At 56.3% G+C, this 22936-nt stretch overlaps 1 protein-coding gene across 4 annotated transcripts in view; it reads right to left on the bottom strand.

The window, feature by feature from the left end:
* The window catches only part of Nol4l (nucleolar protein 4 like), a 122297-nt gene extending 102013 nt beyond the window's left edge, over positions 1-20284 (bottom strand). For 3 of the 4 annotated variants that reach the window (XM_050151178.1, XM_050151179.1, XM_050151185.1), the window contains exon 1: positions 18354-18674. In XM_050151178.1, coding sequence (XP_050007135.1) covers positions 18354-18674 — 321 coding nt within the window. Of the gene's footprint in view, positions 1-18353; positions 18675-20182 lie in introns of those variants that run through there. The other variant, XM_050151180.1, reaches the window with a different exon arrangement.
* Between the last annotated feature and the right edge of the window lie 2652 nt (positions 20285-22936).

Raw genomic sequence — 22936 nt, 5'->3', positions numbered from 1 at the left:
GCTAGGAGCAAGAAAGGTAATTGCTAATTTGCACGAGAGGAGACAAAGGGGACAAAGACGCCCTTGGTGCAGCTAGCTTCTCATCCACAAGGATCTATCCCCAGCCAGGCCCGGCCTCCTGTCCTCTGCAGCATCTGCACAGTTAGGTCTGGGCCACCTGGCCACACCTCAGGAGGAAGAAACCCTTCTCTAAAGGGAGGGTCAGGGAGGGGGATTGAACAATGGAAACGGCCATCTTCCACCATGTCCCACCGGTCCTCTCTTGGTGCCTTGCTCATGGGACCTCACCGAAGCTCACCGAGTGGCTGTTGCTCTCAGCCCACGACAGGTGAGAAACTGAAGGGGACATGATGGGGTGGGCCAAAGCCCCAGCGAGGAAGCCAAGAAACCAGATTGGAATTCAGCCAGCTCACTCTGTGCTGTTTTCTGGGCTCTAAGACTGCCTGGCTCAGGTCTCCTACCATGCAGCTGTCCACATGAGGACAGAAGCTACACACTATGTAGTGACGGGGGGGTTGAGGGGGGGAAGCCGAGTTGGCTCACACCAGTAACCCCAGCCCTCAGGAGACTGAGGAGGAGGATGACAAGCTGGAATTTGGCATGCGACCTAGGATTCCCAGCTCTGCCTCTTATGTTTCAAGACACAATCTTCACGCTTATGTGCCTCAGTTTCTTCATCTACAAAATGGGTCCAGAAAATGAAGTTACTGGTGTGTTGGGGAAAGGCTGTCTGGGTCCTTCACGGTACCAGCCAAAGTGGACTCCCTGGCCTTTCCTTCGCGGGAGCCAGGCCGTCTGCTGTCCTCACAAGGCTAGTGCATAGCTGGGTGTGATCAGTGACCAGGAGTCTGGAAGGCCAGAAAGAGGGGTCAAGAGAGAAAGGGGTCCTCCTGTGCATGCCCACCTGCGGGCACTGGGGACTTGGGATTGCGCAGGCCTGTTTCAGGTCCTGGCTTCCTCTGCTGTGATGTTCCCTCGTGGGGCTGTCCTGAGGCTCAGAGATGTTGACTGAGCGGCTATCTTTGGGGGCACTATGGCTGAACAGCCTGGAGATTCCCCTCCTTTCCCTGGATGGACACACAGGCCAAACAGACAGTCATATGAAGCCCTCCTTCCTCTTCTCCCGGACCTGGCCCTATGCCTCTTGCCCCGTGGCCTTTCTCCTAGTCCTGGCCTTTCAGCGGCATCACCACAGCCCTCCTGACCATGCCTTGCAAAACCTGCTCTGGACCACAACTCTGAGTGGCTGTTACTGTGTGTGGCAGGGGTGAAGGATGTCATGTGCAGCTGGCCTGTGTGTGCCAAGGGGACCTGTGCACTCATGACTGCAGATGGGTACCCAATAGGCCCCATGCACCTGGCACCCAGGAGCCGTGGTCTTCATATCCATCTGTCCTGCTGCTCACTCTGACCATGGGCAACTCACTCATGCCATCCAGACATCGGTTTCTCTCTCCCGAGGTGGGCTACTATTTCTTCTCCCCCTCTTCCTCGTGGCACGCTTAGAGACCCATGTAACAAGGTAAGCTTGCAAAGTAGGAGAATACTTCAAACCATGCAGAAGATCAGCCTCTAAGTTTTTTGTTTTTGTTTTTTTTTTTTCCTGAGACAAGTTTCTCTGTGTAACCTTGGCTGTCCTGGAACTCGCTCTGTAGACCACGCTGGCCTCAAACTCACAGACATTCCCTCTGCATCTGCTTCCCATGTACTGGAGTTAAAGGCATGGGCCACCACCACCTTGTCAGCCTCTAATTTTAAACATTGACTGAGCTCACCCTACTGCTAGGGCTAAGACTGGACTCTTACATGCTAGTCTCTGTAATCCCACTGCCATTCTGATCTGCAGGCATCCTGTCCTCACTGAGGACACTGATGCTAAGAGAATAATTTGCCTAGTGGTAGACCTATAATTCAAATCCAGGGCCAGGTAGGAAAGAGTCACTGCAGCGAGGAGTCGAGATGACAACACTCCCTCAAGTCCCTACAGGTCGTAAAACTAACTCCAATGGTTCAAGAAGCAGCCCCTCCCCTCTTAACCAGCTCCGTCCAGGCATGGGCTATAAAGGCTTACAAATCATTTGGTTCTGATACTTTCAGAATCCTGAAAGGTAAAAGCTGATCTTTTGGACAGGCATAATGACACACGCCTTTAATCCCAGCACTCGGGAGGCAGAGGCAGGTGGATCTCTGTGAGTTCGAGGCCAGCCTGGTCTACAGAGTGAGTTCTAGGACAGCCAGGGCTGCATAGTGAGACCCTGTCTCCAAAATAAATAAATAAATAAATAAAGCAGCTCCCTTTGATTTCTCAATACCAAGGTAGCAGGAGTTAAGGACCAGGGCTTCCTTACCAGTCCTCAAACTCACAGACACACCCCTGCCTCAGGGTCCTTGTGCTTACTCTTCCTTATCCCTACACAGCTTACTTCTCGGCATCCTCCAGGGCCTTGCTCAGCTGTCACTATGAGAAGCCTTCTCTGATACTCTTTAGGATTCCCTCTGCTCTTCCCTCCCTGGCATTTGCCAGCCCCTGACAAGTCAGGCACTTCCCTTCTTTCTTGTGCGGTGTCAGTCCCAGGTGACAGTTCTCTGAGGGCACGGGTTTTCTTTTTTTTTTTTTTCATTTTTTTATTACAGTCATTTATATATGGGGGGCACACACGTCACGGTGTACATGTGGAAGTTATGGGACAGTCAGTTATATATGAGGGGCACACATGCCACGGCACACATGTGGAGGTTAGGGGACAGTCGTTTATATATGGGGGGGCACACATCAAGGTGCACATGTGGAGGTTAGGGACAACTCTCAGGAGTCAGTCCTCTCCATACAACAGGCTCAGGGTGCTGGGGTTGGGCAGCAAGGGTCTTTACCGGCTGAGCCATCTTACCCACCCCTGGCGATCGTCCCTTGCATTTCCACTGAGCAGCACCTGGGTACAGAGCAGGCACACAGCAAATGCTTGGACAAGCGAGCGTAACTGAGGCCCGGAGTGGAAATGGGGCATGACTTGGGACACCCAGGAAGCATCGAAGTCACCTTTGTGTCTTGGCCTTCTGCCTTAGACCTGTTCCTTCCTTTCACCTCCATAGGATCAGCTTGGATTTGTAAGCACAGAGAGCAGACAGCCTGGGTCCCTCCCTCCTGAGTGCAGTCTCCCCTGCAGAGGGCTTGTGTAAATAATCAGCAAGGTGGGTAGTGTGTGTCCTTCCAGAGCCCCTAGTTCCTGATGCCACACCCACTCCAGATCCCAGAAGTGGGTGAAAAACAGAATCTTCTCTTTTCTGCCTCCTGAGAAGCCATCGTCTGGGGAAAAGGAAACTCCTTGACTCGCAAGTGGCTCCACAGAGGGCAGCTCTACCCTTCCAGACGAGGTGCTATGCAGAAGACACACCAGCACAAACCCTGCTTGGGCAAGTTGGACTCAGGCACTTTCCCCCGTGCTGGTCCCAGGAAGCAAGAAAGGGATCTGAGGAGACAGAGGAGGTGGCTGTGTTGCAACTGGCAAGCAGCCATGGCTGAAGTGACTGCTGGTCAAGCAGCCTGCCTGAGCTCACATCCGGCTCACAGGGGCCTTGGCAAGTTGTGTAAAATCTCCAGGCCATGCAGCACTGGTGCAGAAGCCAATGTGCAAATATACAGGACGGGCCAGGCCGTGAGTGCTCACTGACCATGACACACGACTATCCTGCCATCACCACAGTCGTTGTCATTATCATCACCACCACCATTATGCTTAGGACCCACCAGCCCATGATCATCACTGCCATCATTATCCGCGTCATCACAACCACAATCATCACCATAACTACCACATCACCACCAGCATCATCACCATAACTACCACCTCATCACCAGCACCATCACATTGCCACCTCCATCATCACCATCATCATCTCCGCTATCACCACCAGCACCATCGCAATTATCACTACCACCACCACCATCATCATCATCACCATCCATTACCATCACCACCATCGCCATAATCACCACCACCATCATCACCACCACCCCATCACCATCACCACCATTGTATCACCATCACCATTATCACCATCATCATAATCATCAGCGCCATCATCATTACCATCACCATCATCATCACCACCCCATCACCACCACTGTATCACCATCACCATTATCACCATCATCATCATCACCACCACCCCATCACCACCACTGTATCACCATCACCATTATCACCATCATCAAAATCATCAGCATCACCATCAGCATCCTAACCACCACCTCAGCACTTCCACCATCGCCATTACTACCACAGTCCCTATCATCACCACTGTACCATCACCACCAGCACCAATTGGGGTACCACGAACCCCACCATTGTAACTATGTAGCATCTGTTTACCACAATGTATCCTGAGCTCTGCCAGAGCAGAAGCCATACCTGTGGGGCTCAGCGCTACATCCCTGGAGGCCCCTCTAAGTAGCTAAGTGAATACACAATGAGTGGCGGTAAAGAGGAAGGTGAAGAGGACGGAGGAAGGACAGTGACCACTACTGCGGAGAAGTGACAAGAATCGGGACGCAGTGTTAGGAAAGGCCCGTCATTCCTTGCACCTCCATTGTTCTACTTCCCAGAAAAGGGAGGCTCCAGATGCGGCAGCCTGTGGGCACTGAAGACAGCTTACAGAGTGGCTACCGTTACAGAGCTGGCACCATTGGGATAAGGGTGGCTGCCTAGCTCTCCAGCCTTCATATTCTCGGAGGAAGGAGATCAAGTCTTTGCTGTGCCCACTCCTCACTCGGGGCCTGCTGCCTGGTGGTGAATGAGTGGCCTAGCCTTGATGTCTATACTGGATGTTTTGAGAGCATGGGTTTTTTGTTTGTTTGTTTTTTGGTTTGGTTCGTTTTTTTGAGACAGGGTTTCTCTGTGGCTTTGGAGCCTGTCCTGGAACTTGCTCTGTAGACCAGGCTGGCCTCGAACTCACAGAGATCCACCTGTCTCTGCCTCCCGAATGCTGGGAATAAAGGTGTGTACCACCACCACCTGGCTTGAGAGTGTGTTTCAAGAAAGCACCATGTAATGTACTCAAACTGCCCCCCACTCACCCCTCACCTACTGTATTCATGGATGGAGACCACCATGCCCAGCAGCCGGGTGCCCCTCACTGGTGGCTTGCATTTTAGTCTTCATTTTTTTTAAAGTAACTGCAACAGCTGCTAAATGCAGAGGCATGAGGCAGGTCCTGGGCCAGCAGCCCTTGTCTGCATCAGACAGCTGTGCACATAAGCATCTGTCACCAGGTTTGCCAGACAGAGGAGGAAACGGAGGACTGGACTGGTCCGCTCATTCCCCACAGTGGCCCGGGCCACTCAACAGCACTGCGGTGGGGTTCTTCCCTGTGCTGCGAGCCACAAAAGGCAGCAGCATTCCTCCCATGGGCAGGGGCCTGCCAGCCAGGTCCTCAGTGAGAAACCCCAGCCCTGCATCACACCTGAGGCGTTTCCTGAGCTCCCACAACAAAGTAGTGCCGCCACCTCCCCTACAAAGCCCAGGGCAGGAGCTGTGTAGGTTTTTCAAGAAGCGCGGGGTTGAGGAGGGGCAAGGAAGGCCATGCACCCCATCGCCGGAGCCTGACCACAGATCTTTCTTTAGCCCTGTCTCCTCCTGTACCCACCATTACCTGAAGTACCCTGTCTAGGGGCAGAGGATCTGGATGAAGCAGTGAGGTCCCTGGGACACCAGCAACCAGGAAACTCTTTACACAGAAGCCTGCTGCAAGACCTGGCGCTATGGGGCTGACCTCAGGCTGAGCTCTCCCCTTGCCTCTTTCCCAGTGTTGGGGGGGGGGCATAAAAACTGAGCTTTGGAACTCGAGAGGGGATCTTAGCAAACATTTAAACTTACACAATAACAATGCCAACAACAGCGGTGACGGGGGCAGTGGCGGTGGTGACAGCAGCAGCAACGAGTCCATACCCAGACCCCAACCACATGCCCAAGTTAAAGCCCTCCACTCTCACTGAAGCAGGTCGTGTAATTTATCCCACGCTGTTCACATATGGAAACTGAAACAGAGAGGTTAAGCAAGTTGCCCAGGTCACACAGCAAATAAATGGTGAGCTCAGGATCCAAACTTGGCAGCACGGCTCCGGAGTCCAGCAGAAGGACAAGGCTGTTCACTCAAGGACTGGAGAGCTTGGGGCAGGGGCAGGAGCTGGCCACTGGGGGTTGCTGCTGAGTTACTGCTGCCTTAAACCATGCACAGAGATTCCCTGTAAGCAAGCCTGTCCCAAGCACCTTCGTCCACGGGGTCCTAGTTCCACTGGGAGGCCCTGGCTCCTTCTTCCTTCCCCAGTTCCAGAATCACTGGTTCACAGCAGCTCCCCTACCCCACCTGCTCGCCATCCTTCCCTGATTCATGAGACCCCTCACCCCACCCTCAGCCCCAGTGCCGTCCAGACCATACTGGGACTGAAACTGCATCTCCTGCCACCCCTCAGCGCTGGCACCAGGCTCTCCCACTGGGCTGATGGGAATGGCAATGTGGCCCAGAGTTAGCATCCTGCCATATGGGTTCACACTGCCCTGCTCATCCCTGCAGTCCTGTGGGCTTCAGTCCAGCTGTCAAGGGGATGGGCGAGATGGGGGGCCAAAGTGAGACTTCATCATTGGCTCCATGTCCCTGCTCTGCCTCTCACAGCTGGGAAGCCTTGACACATGGACTTGACCTCTCTGAGCCTGACTGTCCCAGCAGTGAGAGGACAGGAAAGACAGGTAGACAATCACACAAGGCCCAGCACACCTAAGGTCCCTGGCACAGAACCTGGTACTTACTTCCAGGTACTCAGCAAACACAGGTTGTGCCGTTGTGGTCACTGTTTTCACTCTGGAGGTGTGCAGGGGGTACACACTCTTAACTGTCCCTTCAATACCAAGAGAGCTTTAACATCATCGCTCTTCCATTTTGCAGATGTGGACATGGAGACCTGAAGAAGTTGCTTCTAAGGTTTTACAGTCAGCGAGGAAACAAGGATTTGAATCTGAAGCCCCCAGACCCCAGGGAATACACCACACAGCAATTCTTTTGGAGGAGGCACGGTGTTTCCAGACAGGATTTCTCTATGTAGAGCCCTGGCTGTCCTAGAACTCATTATGTGGACCAGGCTGGCCTTGAACTCAGAGATCTGCTGCCTCTGTGCCACCCCATCTGAGATACACAGCTCTTAATGGGCAGCCTGGACTCCAAGAAGCTGGCTGGGCTCCATCTCCTGCCTCCTGAAAGCCACCTTCCCGAGTGGCTCACCCTCCATGACTCAGTGACTGAGTCTCAGGTCCCACTCAATCCTAGAGGCTGATGTCCTCTTCCTGGAAGCCTTTTCCCCCGCCATCCTGTGTCCCTGTACCCATGTCCCCTTCACTCCTCTCACCTTGGCCCGCTGCTTCTTTGACCCCTGCCCCCCAGAGTTCCCTGCAGCGCCTGTCACTACAGCTCAGGTACAACAGCAAATGCCTCTTGTCTTCAGGGCTGAGCACTTTGTTGGGAGTCTCCCCTACTGCCCACAGTTTTATCACGCAAGACCACTGGGCTCACAGAACTGAAACCTGGCTAAAAGGGGGACTTTCTCAAGGTCGTTGAGTGTTAGCTGAGAGCTCAACCAAGAGGTCACTGAGCTCAGAGGCCTGCAGGCAGCACTGTTGCCCCTGTGGCTCAGTGGCTATTCATTCCATCAGAGCCCTGAGAGCAGCTCACAGTTACTGAGGACAGGGCTGTCACCCTGGGGTAGAAGCCCTCCCGCCAGAGTGGCCTGGAGGGAGAGGAATGGAATCCAGAGCTATTTCTACTCCATTTTATTTTTACTCCTTAAACTTACTTTCTGGTTGGGGCTGAAGAGATGTCTCCGTGTTTAAAAATAATACGTCCTGGTTTTGCAGGGGACCTGGGTTCAGTTCTCAGCATCGGTATGATACAGCTCACAAGTACCTATAACTGCAATCTGGAAGGATCCAGCACTCTCTGGTCCCCATGGGCACCCACCCGTATGCATATGGCACATATAAACTCATGCAGGCACACATACACACAGATGAGTAAATATTCTGTGGTTCTGAGGATGGAACCAAGGACCTTGTTCGTGCTAAGATCACAACCACTGAGCTACACTGCCAGTCCCATTGTTCCATGGGATAAATGATGAAACTGGGGGTTAGAAAGGATGTGTTCAAGACCACAAGGTAGTAAATGGCAGAGCTCCCTGGCTCAGACCAGCCCCCTAACTCCACATACATGCAGAGAGCCTCAGCGTCAACCTAAAGGGCTTGAGGGTACAGCATGCACAGGCCCTGGGTTCTAACACCGTCACCAAAACAATACCACCCATTAACCCTTGACTCCCCTAGGCCTCTCAACCCAGAGTCCTGGAGAAGCTCCAGGTCCCTAGAGCCACTGACTGAGCTCCAGGAGCTTCTTCCCCCATCCAGCCTTCCTGCTGCCCCAAAGAGGGTCTCACCAGAGGCTGACAGTGACCTGCCTTTGGGATCTTTGCAGGAGCCTCCCCCTTCCCCAGGTGCCTGAGATGGAGCAACAGCCCCTACTCTAACTGGCCTAGCAAACTGAGCTTCATGCCACCATCCCAACAAACCGTAGGTACAGACTAAGTCAGCCCAAAGGGCCAGGATCAGAACAGGCAAGCCTTTTACTCAATGTCACAGTCACTGGTGGGGCTCTAAAGGCAGGGCTGCCACTTGTCCTGTGGCCCTCTGGTCTTCCCTGGGCTCTAGCCCAGTCATGAGTACCAAGTGTCTGTGTGGCCCTCTTCACATACCCTTGAGAATGGCAGCCCACTATGTAATGCATTTAACTCAATTCTTTCCTTAATTTCCCCACCAACCCTGAAGAACTGCCATCAGACCTCTTTTTCTGATATATATATATATATATACATATATATATATATATATATCACAAAAATCAAAAGTCGCTAGTGGCTACCTAGCTGGGTGCCCAGCACAGGCTGTGCCTTGGTTTGCTAACCTACAGAATGGGGTCACAACAACCTTTTGAGGTGGCTGAGGATTGTTCAAGACTGGGGAAGCTAGGAGCCAGTCCATGGATGGATCTCATGTTTTCTCCCTCACCCCTCACACCCCATCAGGCCTGGCCTGGTGAGGGAAGGCTCCATGTCTGCTAGACCATTTGCTCAATCCTCAGACGCTGAGAAACGCTGAGTCATTCACCCAAGCAGAGGCCTTCCAGGAGTAGGGGATGATGGGTCCCAACTCAGCAGGAAAGTTCCAGGCAGTCCAGGGTTCCTGTGCTCATGGTGGCTCCTGAGTTGGCCACTGAGGCCTGAGTCACTAGGGCTCCCTATTGGCCTCTTCCTGCCACCCTAGGGCTTGTGGACCCTTCCTAGATTCCACTTAGTAGAGTCTGCTCAAGAGTGCCCCCCCACCCCTGCCACCTCCCACACACCCCTGTAGCCCCCAAACCCCCACCCCACACACTCCTGTAGCCCCCACACTTCTGCCATCCCCCACCCACACACACCCCTGCCATCCCCCATCCCCACACACCTCTGCCACCCCCCACACACCCCTGTAGCCCCCACACCCCTGCCACCCCACACCCCTGCCACCCCCCACACACCCTCCACAGCCGCAGCCATATCCGCAGCACCTACACATCTCCTGGCTCCCTGGATGCCTCTCTTCCCATCTCATCCCCACCTATCACCCCATCTCAGCTCCCGTCCCATCTCCTGTAAACAGAGTCTCCAGGCCTGCACCCTCCCATGGTTGTTTCTCCGACTGAACCCCTTTTTCCTTCTCCAGAGCCCATATAACTCCATGACTCCAAGGCTCCTTCTAAGCCATCCTAACCTCCATCCTTACTCAACTACCCTGCAGGTATGGCACACTTCCAGATCCTTCAACTGGTCCCATCCAGGTTCCCCATTCTGATCTGAGCAGACTAAATCAGCGGCCAACCGCTAGGCATGGGGAAAGGCAGCCAGGTTCCATCCTGCAAAGGCTTCCTCAACTGCACTCACCTTGCCTCAGCTACAGCCACTTCATTTCTAGGCTCACTAAACTATACTTTGGGCACCTTAAGGCCCAGGTCAAAGGTCAGTTCCCTGAGGACTTTCCAGACACCCACGCGTTGAAGGGTATGTCTGTACTTGGGGCTCTGGGTCCTGGGGTGCAGGGCTGGACAGAGAGTCCCCAGAGTTTGACTCAGAGAGGAGCATCTGTGCAACCCTTCCCTGCAGGGAACCCCAAGGCGCAGGGGCTACCCCAGGCCTCTGGAATGTAAAGTAAACCTGACAGGCAGAGACCGGCGGAAGCCGCCATCATGAGGGAGAACACAGAAGCAGTACCATCTACCAAGTCACAAAAGGGTGACGGGAAAGACAGAGAGATGGGGACAACATCCAAGAGACCTCAGGGAAACCTCTCTGAGGTGGTGGTATTTAGCAAAGATTTCAAGGAAACAGAGCCAGCCAACCACACAGAAAACTGGGGTGAAGGGAGACAGCAGGGTAAGCCAGTGCAAGGGCCCTGGGACCTCGTGCACTTGCAAAACAGCAGAAGCCAGTAGGGTGTGGCCAGATGGATGAGGCAGAGTGGAAAGCTGTAAAGACCTCAGGCAGCTGGTCAGATCTCACCGGGTTCTGTGACTTCCACCCCTGCTCTGAGTGAAGGGGAATCCTGCATCTCACTCTATTGTCCCAGCTGCGTTCAAGCTGTCCTCTGAGGACAGACGGCCGCATTACAGGTGTGTGCCACTATATCCAGGAATCAGGTAAAGTCCTGGAGGGCTCTGGCTTGCTTCTCGAAAAGTCTCCTCTGGTTGTGTGGATAAAGAAGGGATCCTCTGGCCAGAGTGGATTTGGGAGCCAGCAGGAGGCTGATGCCCCTTCAGGCTAGCCAGAGCTGGTGGCTGTGGAGGGCATAGATGTGGGGCTTGAAATGTTGAAGACAGAATCAGGGTTTTCAAATGAGCTGGCTGGGTAAGGCGTCAGAGATAAGAGAAAGAGGTAGAACACTTCCTAGATGACCCAGAAGGGTAAGATGGAGGGAGGTAGATGGGGAGGAGGGGCTTGAAATCAAGGGGGCAGGGGTTGGGCTTTTACAACCAGACCACCAGATGTTTGTTTAGCTCTGGGATTCTGCTGGACCGTGAGTGAATTCCCTCCGTGCTGCCTCACTTTTCCTGTCTGTATCAGAGGAGTTACATGTCCCATGGTGGCCAAGAGGAATGAAGACGGAGGAGCTGGTGACCTTGTCCTCCAGAGCCAAGCAGCTTCCCTCCAGCCTCCCCACCCTCTGGAATTGCCCAGGACAGGCCTGCAGCTGCAGCTGAACAGGACCAGGAGGAGGGGAGAGGAAGGGGGGGAGGGAGGGAGGGTGGCATCTGCCTCCCCAGGCTGGGCCAGCAGGTGGAAGGGCTGACTGAGGTCTGGGAAGCCTCAGAATGGCCCTCAGGCAAGGGCTCTGTGAGTCTGGGGTGGGCGGAGGCTGAGGACACTGGGCTGCCACCCCTCCCAGAGTGCAGAGAAGGCCAGACAGAGCTCTGGCGCCTGAGCCCTGCTGAATGGGGAACCCAGGAAGGGTTTCTGACCTCCCTAGTCCCATATTTGGGGGGAGGGGGACATTAATTGGCATAGGGTAGAGGCTTGGGTGACTGGGAGACCTGCTTAGACCCTGGCCTAATGGATTCGCAGGAGGTGGGTAGGGCACTCAACAGGACCCACCAAGCTGGGGTAAACCTCCCCTCCCTTCAGCCTTCCTAGCAGCAAAAAGGGGTACAAGGTACTGAGGGTACTTAGTTTCCACCAAGTTCCCCAGCCCCTGATGGCACAGCAGCACAGAGACACCTTAGGCACAATCTCAAGGGACCAAATCCTTGCAGCTGCCTACTGAGTGCCAGGGACCGGGCTGGGTCCCATTCAATGTCCATGACAGCTTTCATCACCATCCCCGTTTGCGGGATGAGAAAAGCGAAGCTCAAGAAGCTCACAGAGCAGCTAACTTTCCCGAACACATGTGTCTGTGCGCTGTGTGCCTTGAGATGCGAGCTTCACAGCAGTCCCCTAAGAGAGGCTGGAGCAGGGATGTAAACCCACGGTCCGGGGCTGGAAAGCCCTTGCCCTGAGTCCCACTCCATGTCTAAATACAGTCTTTACTCTAACAAGCCAGTGCCACAGCAGGCTGCCACCCAGCTTCCTTCTACCCCTTTGCCTGCTCTGGCACTCAGGGGCTAGACCTGGTTTTTACACTAGCAGGGTGACCTTGAGCACACTCCTTAACCACCATCCTCAAGGACAACAGTGCCTTTTCGAGGTTGTCCGGGTTTGGCATCCGTTGACTGTTTTCCCAGCAAGGCAGCTAAGGCTTGCAGATGGCTGGCAGGCTACCCACCACCAAAGTGGAGCTGAGATCCTAAGTTCAGACCTCTCTCCCCGGAGCATCCATTCTGCCCTAGGGACTTGACTTTGGATCTGGGGGATGGGAGAGGCCATCAAGGAGGTATCTGAGTTCCCAGCATGGGGACAAGGCCCCATCTTTCACTCACTTTCTCTAACTTGGCTTCAGCTGGCCAAGAGGGACACTGGAGTCAGGGTGGTGGCTTGGGCCGTGATGAAGAGCGCCCCACGAACAGCCAGGGCTTTCCACCAGAACCTCACATGCAGTCACACCATGGCCTGCCAAGTGCGGCACCCCAGGGACTCCCACATCTGCCAACACAGCCGCTCACAACCACATACATCACAAGCATGCCGCCTCCCTCCACCTGCACACACCGGTGCCCTGCACACATTCCCACCACCATTCTCAGCCAGCACACGGACAGGCATACCACCATGGCTGACTTGTGCCATGTACTCTACACACACACACGCTGTGCACATGTGTTTTACCCCACGAACTCACGCTCATGTAAACTCTATCATCAGCGGTATAACCTCTAAGGTAAGAGGTGGAGAGGCCACGGCTTGTCTGAAGCCATCACCTTTTGTCCCTAGAGAGCCTAGCCACAGGCTTCCTGCTCCAACTCCTTCTCACCCACCTACCAGTGTTCCCAGTGGCATTTTCAGAGTCTGGCCTTCTAGACAGGAAGGTAGCCCATTTAGGTCACAGAGCAGAGGGCGGGTTACTTAGTGAAGGAAGAAGTGTACACGCTGTCCCCACCCCAGCAGAGTGACCCAGAGCCAGAGAGGAGGTCACAGAAAGCCATGGCCTGACACTCAGTATCCAAGTGACTCTCAGCTCTAAAATACCTCCCCAAGGCTCCATGACCCTGTTACCCAAATTATGGAGGTTTAACGAATGAAAAGGCTTCCTTCCTTCGGCCACTCCTGAGAAAGCTCCCCCCTCCCAGTCTCTTGAGACCCAGGACAACAGAGGCCTTCCTCGCCCTGTTGTGCTCCAGGAAAACCCCAGGCATCTTACATGGCACCAATCTACAACTCCAGACATCTTGACCAGGGGATTCTTCTAAACAAATTCAGACTGAAATGTCTATCTTAAAGGGTTTAGATATTCAAATTACATTAGGTTCCAGTATACGTCAGAGTCAGGACAGCAATGTGTAGGAGACAATACCCACGCTCAAGGCCTGCCCACTCAGTAGTGTGGTCTAGGGGCATTTTTTTTTTACGTTTCCTGAGCCTCAGTTTACCTATCTGACAGGTGATGGTAATAGCAGTGTTGGCCTCTATGCTGCTGTCAGGGTCCCACAAGCTGAAGTGGCATCTCAGCCCAGTGATGGGCACAGTCACCTACTGAGGAACAGGTGCCATGAATGCTTGACTTTAATCCCAGCACTTGAGAGGCAGAAGCAGGCAGATCTCTATGAGTTTTGAGACCAGTATGGTCTATACAGGGAGACCCTATCTCAAATTTAAAATGTTTTTAAAGGAGGAGGAAGAAAAAAAGAGAAAGACAGAGAGAGACATAGGTGTGATGACAGCTTGAAGAAAGCCAAAGAGAATACTTAGGTAGGCGTTCCTGCTAAAGGAGGAAGCCTGTTACTCAGTCAAAGCCTGCTACAGTGTTACACTGCACACCAGAAGCCCTTTCCCGCCCTGGACCAGTGGCCGCAGGTGCCAAAGGTTTACACAAAAGCTCTGGGGAGGAAGACTTCAGACTGTGAAAACGCTTTCCACTAAATGAACGTCATCTGCAAACTGGGAAAAGACCACCATTAGTCAATTTGGCCAGCGCAACACCTGGGGTCCAGCGCGCAGAAGCCTCGTGTTGACAGTGGAGTTGGGCAGTCACACAGGGGACCCTGGAGGAATATGGCTCTCATGGTGGGAACCAAAGCACGGGCTAGCCTCAGCAGAGACCATGGTAGAGCTCAGAGACCTATGCCCCAGTCCTAGCTCTCCACCAACGGAGCTGCCTCTCCCTGGGGCCTCAGCTTGTGTACTGGAAGATGGTATGATTGGTCTGAGACTCTCTCTCTCCAAAGAGCCTTGGGATTCTCTTGACCTAGGTAGGCAACTGGCTCAGGGTCCTGCCCCACCCTGATCTGTGGCCTTTCCAGGTCCCAGGGACAGCCCCACTCAGAGGCCAGGTAAAAAGAAGAGGAGTGGGCTCACTATGGGGCTGGAACAAAATCAGAGGTTCTTCCCCTCCAAAGGGTTCCACTTCTCCGGCTTAGCCACCCTATGTGGTCAAAGCAGGCCAAACACAAGAAATAATAAATTAGCCTAACCAGGCTTTCCCCAGCCAGAGGCCCCGGCTGGCTCTTATCATTAAAGATCTTATCCCCAGAGCACCAGTGAGGGACTCCGCCCTCTCTGTCTTCTGCCTGCACCTTCGACTTCCTGTGACAACCTGCACAGAGACCAGCCTGCCTCCCCAAAGCTAGGCTTCCCTCCCCCCGCCAAGCCCCACCCCCCACATGGGCCCCAGCTGCAGGAGGCCCTGCTGAGTGTAATTCCCTGCGCCCTCCTCTTTGCCCTGCCCCGTCCGGACAGATTAAGCCTTTGTCACACACACCCAGAAAAGCTCAGGGCCAGATGGGACAGGACAAGTGTCAGATCATCGACCTGAGGCCGGCCTGGAAACTGGGGAAAGAGCCCTGACCACAGACAGCTCTTCAGTGAACTGTAGGGGGAGGGAAGGGGACCTGGGGTGGGGGAGAAGAGAGAGGTCACATATGACGGTCACTCTCGGATCACTGAAGCCACCCGTGGGCTTATCTCTGGCTCCTCGATTCTCTGCCCTCCCTCTGGAGTCTCTGCAGACTTTACCACTTTGTCAGCCACACCTGTCTTCCTTGCTGGGTGTCCCAGGAGAAGCCACCCACTCCAAATGCCCAGTGCTCATCTCAATGGCGCAGGGTCTACCCCAAGGCCTGGAGACACCAAATAAATGTCATAGACAAAGGTTTATGGCCCAATGACCTTCACAAGAACCCACCCAAGACAAATTACAGAATCTTTCCCACTGACACCAGAAGCAATGACAACTTTAATTTCCATGTGCATGCCTGCACATGTGTGTATGCACGTGCACGTGTGTATGCGTGTGGATCAGTAAAGGCGGAGGGACGACCTTTACAGCTTTCAAAAAGGTCCCATTCAGCCCCTCCTAGGAAGAGGCCGTGGCTGCCTCAGAATTCCCAGCAGGGTCTGCTCCTTAGATCAGCGAAAAGGAAAATGGAAATGGAAAAATGATAACAGCACCCCAGGAAAATACTTGGAAATGGGGTGGCAGCACTCTGGACATCTCCAATGGCTGGCTCTGGTTGGCTAGGCATGTGGCAGGCAGGTAACTAACAGGTTCTCTGGGGACAAGCAGGCCAGGCAAGCAGGCACGGGGAACTGGAGGGGCAGGCTGTCACAGGAGGGCATGCCTGTTGTGTTTGTCATCCTCCCGGCAGCCTGGGCAGGGAGGCCTGGGTCCCGTTTCTCTGCCTCCCAGGCAGGTGTTCCCCTGGGGAAGGTTTATTATTGGTCTAGAGCCAGGGTGGAGGCTTGTCAGGTCCCTGCTGTGAAAGGCAGGCAAGGGAGACAGACTGGGACTGGGAAAGGGCTGAAGCAGCCAGCTATCTAGTTAGCTCAGGCAGGACCTGAGCCCAAGCCTAGCACCGGCTTCTGCTAGGGGATGAGAAGGGGGTATTCCGCGGTGTCAGCTGTGTGAAATAAAGGGATGGACAAACTGCCTCACGATTCCCACTCCCTAAGGCAGTGGGTGACCCACAGAGAGCCAGTCAACCAGCTGCCAGGTGTGGGAGCATCACCACACCTGAACTCCAATAGCGGGTGGACTGAGGATCTTACCTAAAAAGGAGTTGGGGCAAGACTCTAAGCTGATGGGAAGGTTAGCCAGGAGAAAGATGAGGTGGGGACTGACCTGGGAAGCCCTGAAGGCTGAAGGCAAGGATCTAACTACAGGGCTAGTGGGTAGTTGCCCTGGGAAAAACCACCTGGGGGAGGAAGGGCTAGCTCAGGATGGGGAGAAGCAAGTGGAAGTCCCAAACTGGCAGGGTGGGAAGGGCTGACCTAGTGTGCTTGTGGGAGGTGACAGCTCACCTGCCCCATAAGGGCAAATGGACAGTGATTTGGTTGAGGGAGGTCATCGTTGGCCCATCGGAGCAGGGGGACAATGACCCAGACTCCCTGGGTTTGGAGGCGAGTGTCCGTTTGCGCTGGGGGGTCTCTGTGACCCGCGCCGCAGGGACGTGGCCCAATCTCCCGCTCCGGGAAGCCGGTGGGCGCGCCCCTCGGCCCTGCCCCCTGTTCCCTGTCCGGCCGGAGGCGGCAGCGGCGCAGATGGGCTGCTGGCGGCCTCAGCGGCAGCGGCGCGGTTATCAGCGCTCCTCGCAGATGGGCCGCCCGCCCTCCGCGCTCGCGGCTCCCACTCCCCGCGGCCTGCAGCCCCGTCCCCTGGGCGCGGGGGGGAGGCGCCTCGGGCTCCGCTCCCTGCCTCCCGCCTCCCTCCCTCGCGGTCCCCTCACCCCGCGGGCCCGGCCCGGGCGGCCGCCGGAGGGGGAGGGGGAGGGGACAAGTGCACTTTTCGTAACGACCGAATCAATTGTGTGTGAAGAGCCCGCTCCGGCCGGGGACAGGGCTGAGCGCAGGGCGGGCGCGCCGGACGGGGGAGGAGCGCGGAGGGGGGAGCGGGGGAGCAGGGAGGAGGGAGGCCGGCGCGGGGCGGCCGGGCTCTAGCGCTCCGGCCGGGCGAGGCCAGGGAGGGGCGGCGGGGAGGAAAGCTAGGCTGGCCCGGGCCGGGGACAGAACAGACTACCCGAAGGTCTGGGCGACGGAAAGTTCAAAGCTCAGCAGTGCCCCAAGAACAGCTGCCCCCCCCAGCCCCCACCCTCTGCAGAACAATGAGGTCCCGGCGGGGGGAGCTGCGGGGCCCCAGCCGCACGCCCTCTCCAGGGCGCCCCGGGCCGAAGGGGACGCCCCCGCCCGGCCACTGGCCTCCTCCTTCCCCGGGGCTGCGGTTACCCGCCCCCTCCCCAGCGCCACCCGGGCCGGCCCGGGGGACGGGGGAGGGGAGAGGATGGATAGGTCATGTCGCCCCTGTCCCATGGTGGGGGGAGCGCGGGGCCCGGGGGGCGGCGGGGACGCCCCACCCACCCTTGGGAGGCTGCTCCTGCGCCAGGCTGCGGCTCCTGCTGCCCCTCCCCGGGCCAGCGCCGGGTGGGGTCGGGGCGACAGTGCCAAGGCTGGCCCCCTCCCCTGGTGCGTGGAGGCCCAGCGGACTACCCGTCCCGCCTCTGCCCCTGGCTCCCCACCCCCGCAGCACCACCTTACACACACACACACACACACACACAGCACACACACCGCCCAGCCGGCCCGGGGGCGGGAGCGCGAGGCGCCCGGGACAGGCGGCCCCGAGGCGGGTGGGGGGGAGGCTAGAGCTCCGGAGCAGCCGCCGGTTGGTGGGGGGGGGGGGGGGGGGGGGGGGGGGGGGGGGGGGGGGGGGGGGGGGTGGGGGGACGAGTTGGGAGTGTATTTTTTTTCTTAATTTTTTGTGGTTAGCAGCCCGGGACAGCCCGCCCGTCACAGCCACGGCCCGGGTAGCGGCGCAGAGGGGGGCAGGGACACCCCAAACCCAGAGCGCTGCCCAGGCTGTCCAGGGAGGGTTGGTGAGCAGAACGCGCGCGCCCGGGTGGATTAGACACACCGACAACCCCAAGAACACACCATTCGGACACACATCCACACCCCCACCCCGCCCCCGCCCCCCCCCAACCCCAAACCCACACCCCCACCCCGCCCCCGCCCCCCCCCAACCCCAAACCCACACCCCCACCCCGCCCCCGCCCCCCCCCAACCCCAAACCCACACCCCCACCCCGCCCCCGCCCGCCCCGAGCCCTGCCACGGGACTGGCCCGCAGCCGCCGCGCGCGCACTCACCGAGCCCGTCTTGACCGGCACATACACCACTTGGCCCATCTTGGGTTCCCGGCCGCTGCCCAGGCGGAAGCCCTTGGAGCGCACCCAGAACTGGAACTTGCCTTTCTCGCCGGCCGCCGGGCCGCTGCCCGCGCCGGTCCCGCCGCCGCCCTGCAGGACCTCGGCTATCCGCTGGTATTTGCTGCGTGTCACAGTCTTGGTTTTGGCCGAGTCGCCGTAGGTGCGCAGGCACCAGTCCCGGAACTGGCGGCCCAGCTCCGAGTCCCCGGGGCTGCGCTCACGCTCCCAGCCCCCGCGCAGCAGCAGCGTCGGCTTCGGCATCCTCTCGCCGCGCCCGGCGCCCTCGGGGGCGGGCCGGCCACCGGGCCGCCCGGTGCTGGGACTGGGCTGGGCCGGGCCGGGCTGGGCAGGGGCGCGCCGCAGCCCGAGCTGTCCCGCGTTGTGGCTTCGGCGCGGCTGCTGGATGGGCGCGGGCGGCGGCCGGACGCGCGGGGCTGCGGCGCGCTCTGTCCTGCTCGGGCGGCGGCGGCGGCGTTGGCGGCGGCGGCTCCGGCTCGCCTCCTGCTCCGCCTCCTCCTCCCCCCGGCCGGGATGCAGGAGCGATGGAGGCAGCTCCGGGCCCGGAGGTGCAGAGGGGGCGGGCCGCCCCGCGGGCGGCCAGGGGAGGCGGGAGGCGGGGAGCGGCCCCGGGCGCGGGGAGCGAGACCGAGCCTGGGCGCGGGCGGCAGCGGTGGCTGTCAGCTTGTGCGGCTCATCCTGCTCCTGCTCCGGCTCGGGCTCCCACTGCCGCTGCTCTTCCTCCTCCTCCCGCGCCCGCCTCCACCACGCCGCGGGATCCCACCTGTTAGAGCGGCGCAGCCTGCGCCGCCGCCCGTCCCCCCTCCCTCCCGCGCCCGCGCGCCCAGCCCAGCCCCGCCCGGCCGGGCCCCTGGGGGCACGGGGGCCGCTGCACCCGCAGCGGCCGGAGGGCAGCAGCCGCAGGCGCGCAGTACCCAGCTAGGGACCGCGTTCCATCTGGCCGCCCCAGCCTACAACCTAAGGCCGCGCTCTGCCGGGACGGGCTGGCTGTCCCGCTGGGAGTAGGGCACAGATCCTCGCCCAGCGACCAGCGTCCCCGGCCTCCTGGGTTGGGTCGTCCTAGCCGAGGTAGCCCGATTTGGGCGGTGTGGACAGGCTCTTCTCCCTCCCTCCGTCCCTTCCGGAATTGGCCTGACCTCTCTGGTGTCAGTGTCAGCCGGGTGCCAGAACAGAATCGTTCCCGCTGGGGAACCCCAAGTCATCACCCTTTGGGCCCCCAAACTTCCTCTCTTTCTGCCTCATCTGAATTACCCGAAGATTGGCCGCCCTTGCCTTGATGGACGTGGGGGTGGGCAGCCCCAGGCCCTACAGAAGTCACCTTGTCCCGTGGCCTCACTAAAGCCAACCTCAAGGCGCCACTGAAGACCTTGACACACCCACAAGCCCGTGCTGGGAAGCCTGACCTTCCCTGGTGCACCTTGACCTAGAATCCCTGGGTGAACAAACTTCGCAACCCCTCGTACCTGAGCAGATCTGACCAGTATAGAGCTTCTTCCCACCTCCATGAAATTACAAGCATAAGTAAAAGTTCAGGCCAATTCTCCAGGATTTCTGCCTTCCTTTCTTATCAGGACCTAAGAAATTACTGCACTATCTACCTTTCTGCTGTTCCCTGGAGGCCACCACCACTCCCACCCCACCCCACCCCCACCCCCGGTATCCCCAGGTCACTCTTACAGGTTTGCTATCACTCAAGAGTTGAGTCCCAGAACAGGATCATTTACTGCCTCAGAACTACTAGGTACCCGTACCTGAGTCGTTGGGACTATTGGGTGCTAGGCCCTGGCTGCTGTGAAGACATCTCTATCTTCCAGCAGGTTCTGGGGATTGGAGAGTTGGGCCTGTTCTGCTCAAGGTCATGAGGAAGGAGTGGGTTTTTTGCTTAGTTCTGCCTGGCACCCGTCACGGTTTCACACACAGACAGACCTTCCCTTCTCAGGTGGGAGCTACAGCTCACTCTTCCTACCCCTCCAATCAGAGGACCCAGATGCTCAGGGCCCTATCTGACTCATCCCCGAATTTCCCAGCCCTGGCACAGCAGCTGGCACACAGTAGGTGCCAATCGATGCTGGAAAAACCTAAGGGGTCTTCCAAGTTCCAACCTCCCTGCATGTCACATCGATTATTTTTAGATAATTTACATTCCATGTTACTTTATATACACCAACAACTCCACACTCACTTTTCCTTTTTCTCTTCTCAAGATCTCTTTTTGGATCTGTGCCACCATACCCACTTTAAGGAGGTGGCCACTGGGAGCTGGGTGTGGTGGTAAAGGAGGCAGAAAGATCAGGTTCAAGGCCAGTTTCCATAGCTTAGCCAGCTTCGAGAGAGCTTGGACTCCACTGGGGTTCTGAGGAGTCCTTTTAGCCAAAGATGACCATCGCTGCGGTCTGGGGGCTTCTATCTGCCTTTGCCGGGATGCAGGTATTCCACAGCTGGCTCCCTTTCTGAGAGCCAAAGTGTTCTGCCTGGCAGTGCTCATGATCACTGAGTGAGGGCATCCTGTAGATGGTGGGGACCTCATCTGAACCCACTTGAATAACCACTAAGCCATGCCCCTCTCCATCAGTCTAGATCTTTGCCTGCTTTTCAGACCCTAAATGCCTGATTTTCAGTCCTGAGCTGAGGTTAGTGTGTCTGGTGAACCTTGTGCAGAACCAGACTTGGAATTGAATCCTGTTGGGACCTGCGGTAGCATGTTTCATGCTTCCAGGTTCTGCCCGACAGCTTCCACCTTGGCTGATTGACCCCAACTTTATCATCTGTGGGATAGGCAGCGTGCCATGTATATTGGGTGAGAGGGTATCTGTTATGTAAGATGCCCAGGAAATGCCCACTTCTTCATGGGGGCCACGAAGTATTAAAGGTAGGACATGCGCTTTACTGATGCTTTTTTGGTATTTCACTCACTCTGCAAACATTGGTGGGAACATGTTCACGGGCTTCTCAAGGTCTCACTCTCCTGAAACTCTTCAATGGGTGGGATGAATGGCCTTCAAATAAACCAGCTGTCAGTCCTCGAAATTGCAGGAAAGGGGCCGTGATGGAAACAGGGTACTATGGAAGTAAATAATGCAGGAAGTGACTGCTATTCTTAGGGGTTAGGCAGGCCCCTCTGAGGAGGTAGGCTTGGAGAGGTGCCTTAAATAGCAGGTATCTTGGAGTCAGACATACCAAGATCTGAGCAAAAAGCTTTCCAGGAAGAGGGAACAGCAAAAGCCCCGAAGTGAGATGGGGCCAGCAAGATGGCTCAGCAAGCTGGATGACTAATCTGGATGACCCAAGTTCAATACCCAGGACCCACGTGGTTGCCAAAGGGAACCAATTCCTGCAAGTTGTCCTCTGACCTCCATGTGGCATGTCTCACTGCCCTCCCCGAAATATATAAAGGTAATTTTAATTTTTTTTGAAACCAGATGTAGTAGCACATACCTTTAACCCCAGCTCTCAGGAGTTAGAGACAGATATATCTCTGTGAGTTAGAGGCCAGACTGGTATGCAAAATGAGTTCTAGGGAAGCCTGGGCTATATAGAAAGACCCTGTCTTAAAAAATGAAAACAAAGGAAACAAACAAACAAAAATGTTCCAGGACAGCCATGACTACAAAGAGAGACCCTGCTTCAAAAAAAACAACCAACGAACCCAAACCCAGAACATTTCCCTAAAGCTCTTGGCAGGAAAGAAGTACCATCTTTTAGAAACTGGAATTGGTGAGCAGAGAGGGGATTGGAAAGCAGGAGTCTTATTTTCTTTCTTTCTTTCTTTCTTTCTTTCTTTCTTTCTTTCTTTCTTTCTTTCTTTCTTTCATGGTTTTTCCAGACAGGGTTTCTCAGTAGCTATTGAGCTAATCCTGGAACTCATTTTGTAGACCAGGTTGGTCTCATACTCACAGAGATCTGCCTGCCTCTGCCTCCCAAGTACTAAGATTAAAGGCATGTGCCACCACTGCCTGGCTGTCTCCTGTTTCTTAAATTGGTCTAAGTGTATAGTCCTGACTGGTCTGGGACTTTCTATTAGACCAGGCTGGTCTCGAACTCACAGAGATCCACCCACCTCTGCCTCCCTAGTACTGAGGTTAAAGGTATGTGCCACTCACTATGCCTAGCAGAAGGCAGGAATGTTGAGGTCCAGGGAGGAATCTTTGGATTGTATCCTAGATCCATAGGAATGCCTTAGAGACTGCGGTACAGCTCCAAGGCTACATGACCAGAAGCCTGGGCCGCTCCACAGGGCCAGCTCCCTGACACCAGGCACCAAAAGGTGCAGCAAAGAGACAGGAGATGGCTGAGCCCTGGGGTGAGGGTGACCTTCTGCCTATCCCTACCGCTGTGGAAACAGATCCCTGGATCTTTGGCCTGTTCCTGTCAATGGCATCTGTCCCAGAGAATGAAGGCTTAGCCCCCCCACCACCACATCCATGGCCCTGGAGCAGTTAACTCCCCTTCCAGACACCTGTTAAGGAGCCAAAGGAAGTTGACCTGAACACTAGTCAAAAACTCGT

This window comes from Alexandromys fortis, unplaced genomic scaffold, assembly GCF_014885135.2.
Source record: "Alexandromys fortis isolate MF-2015 unplaced genomic scaffold, M_Fortis_MF-2015_v1.1 scaffold_27, whole genome shotgun sequence".
NCBI classification, from domain to species: Eukaryota; Metazoa; Chordata; class Mammalia; order Rodentia; family Cricetidae; genus Alexandromys; species Alexandromys fortis.
Note: the sequence above shows the minus strand (reverse complement) of the source record. Positions and strands in the feature narration are given on the sequence as shown.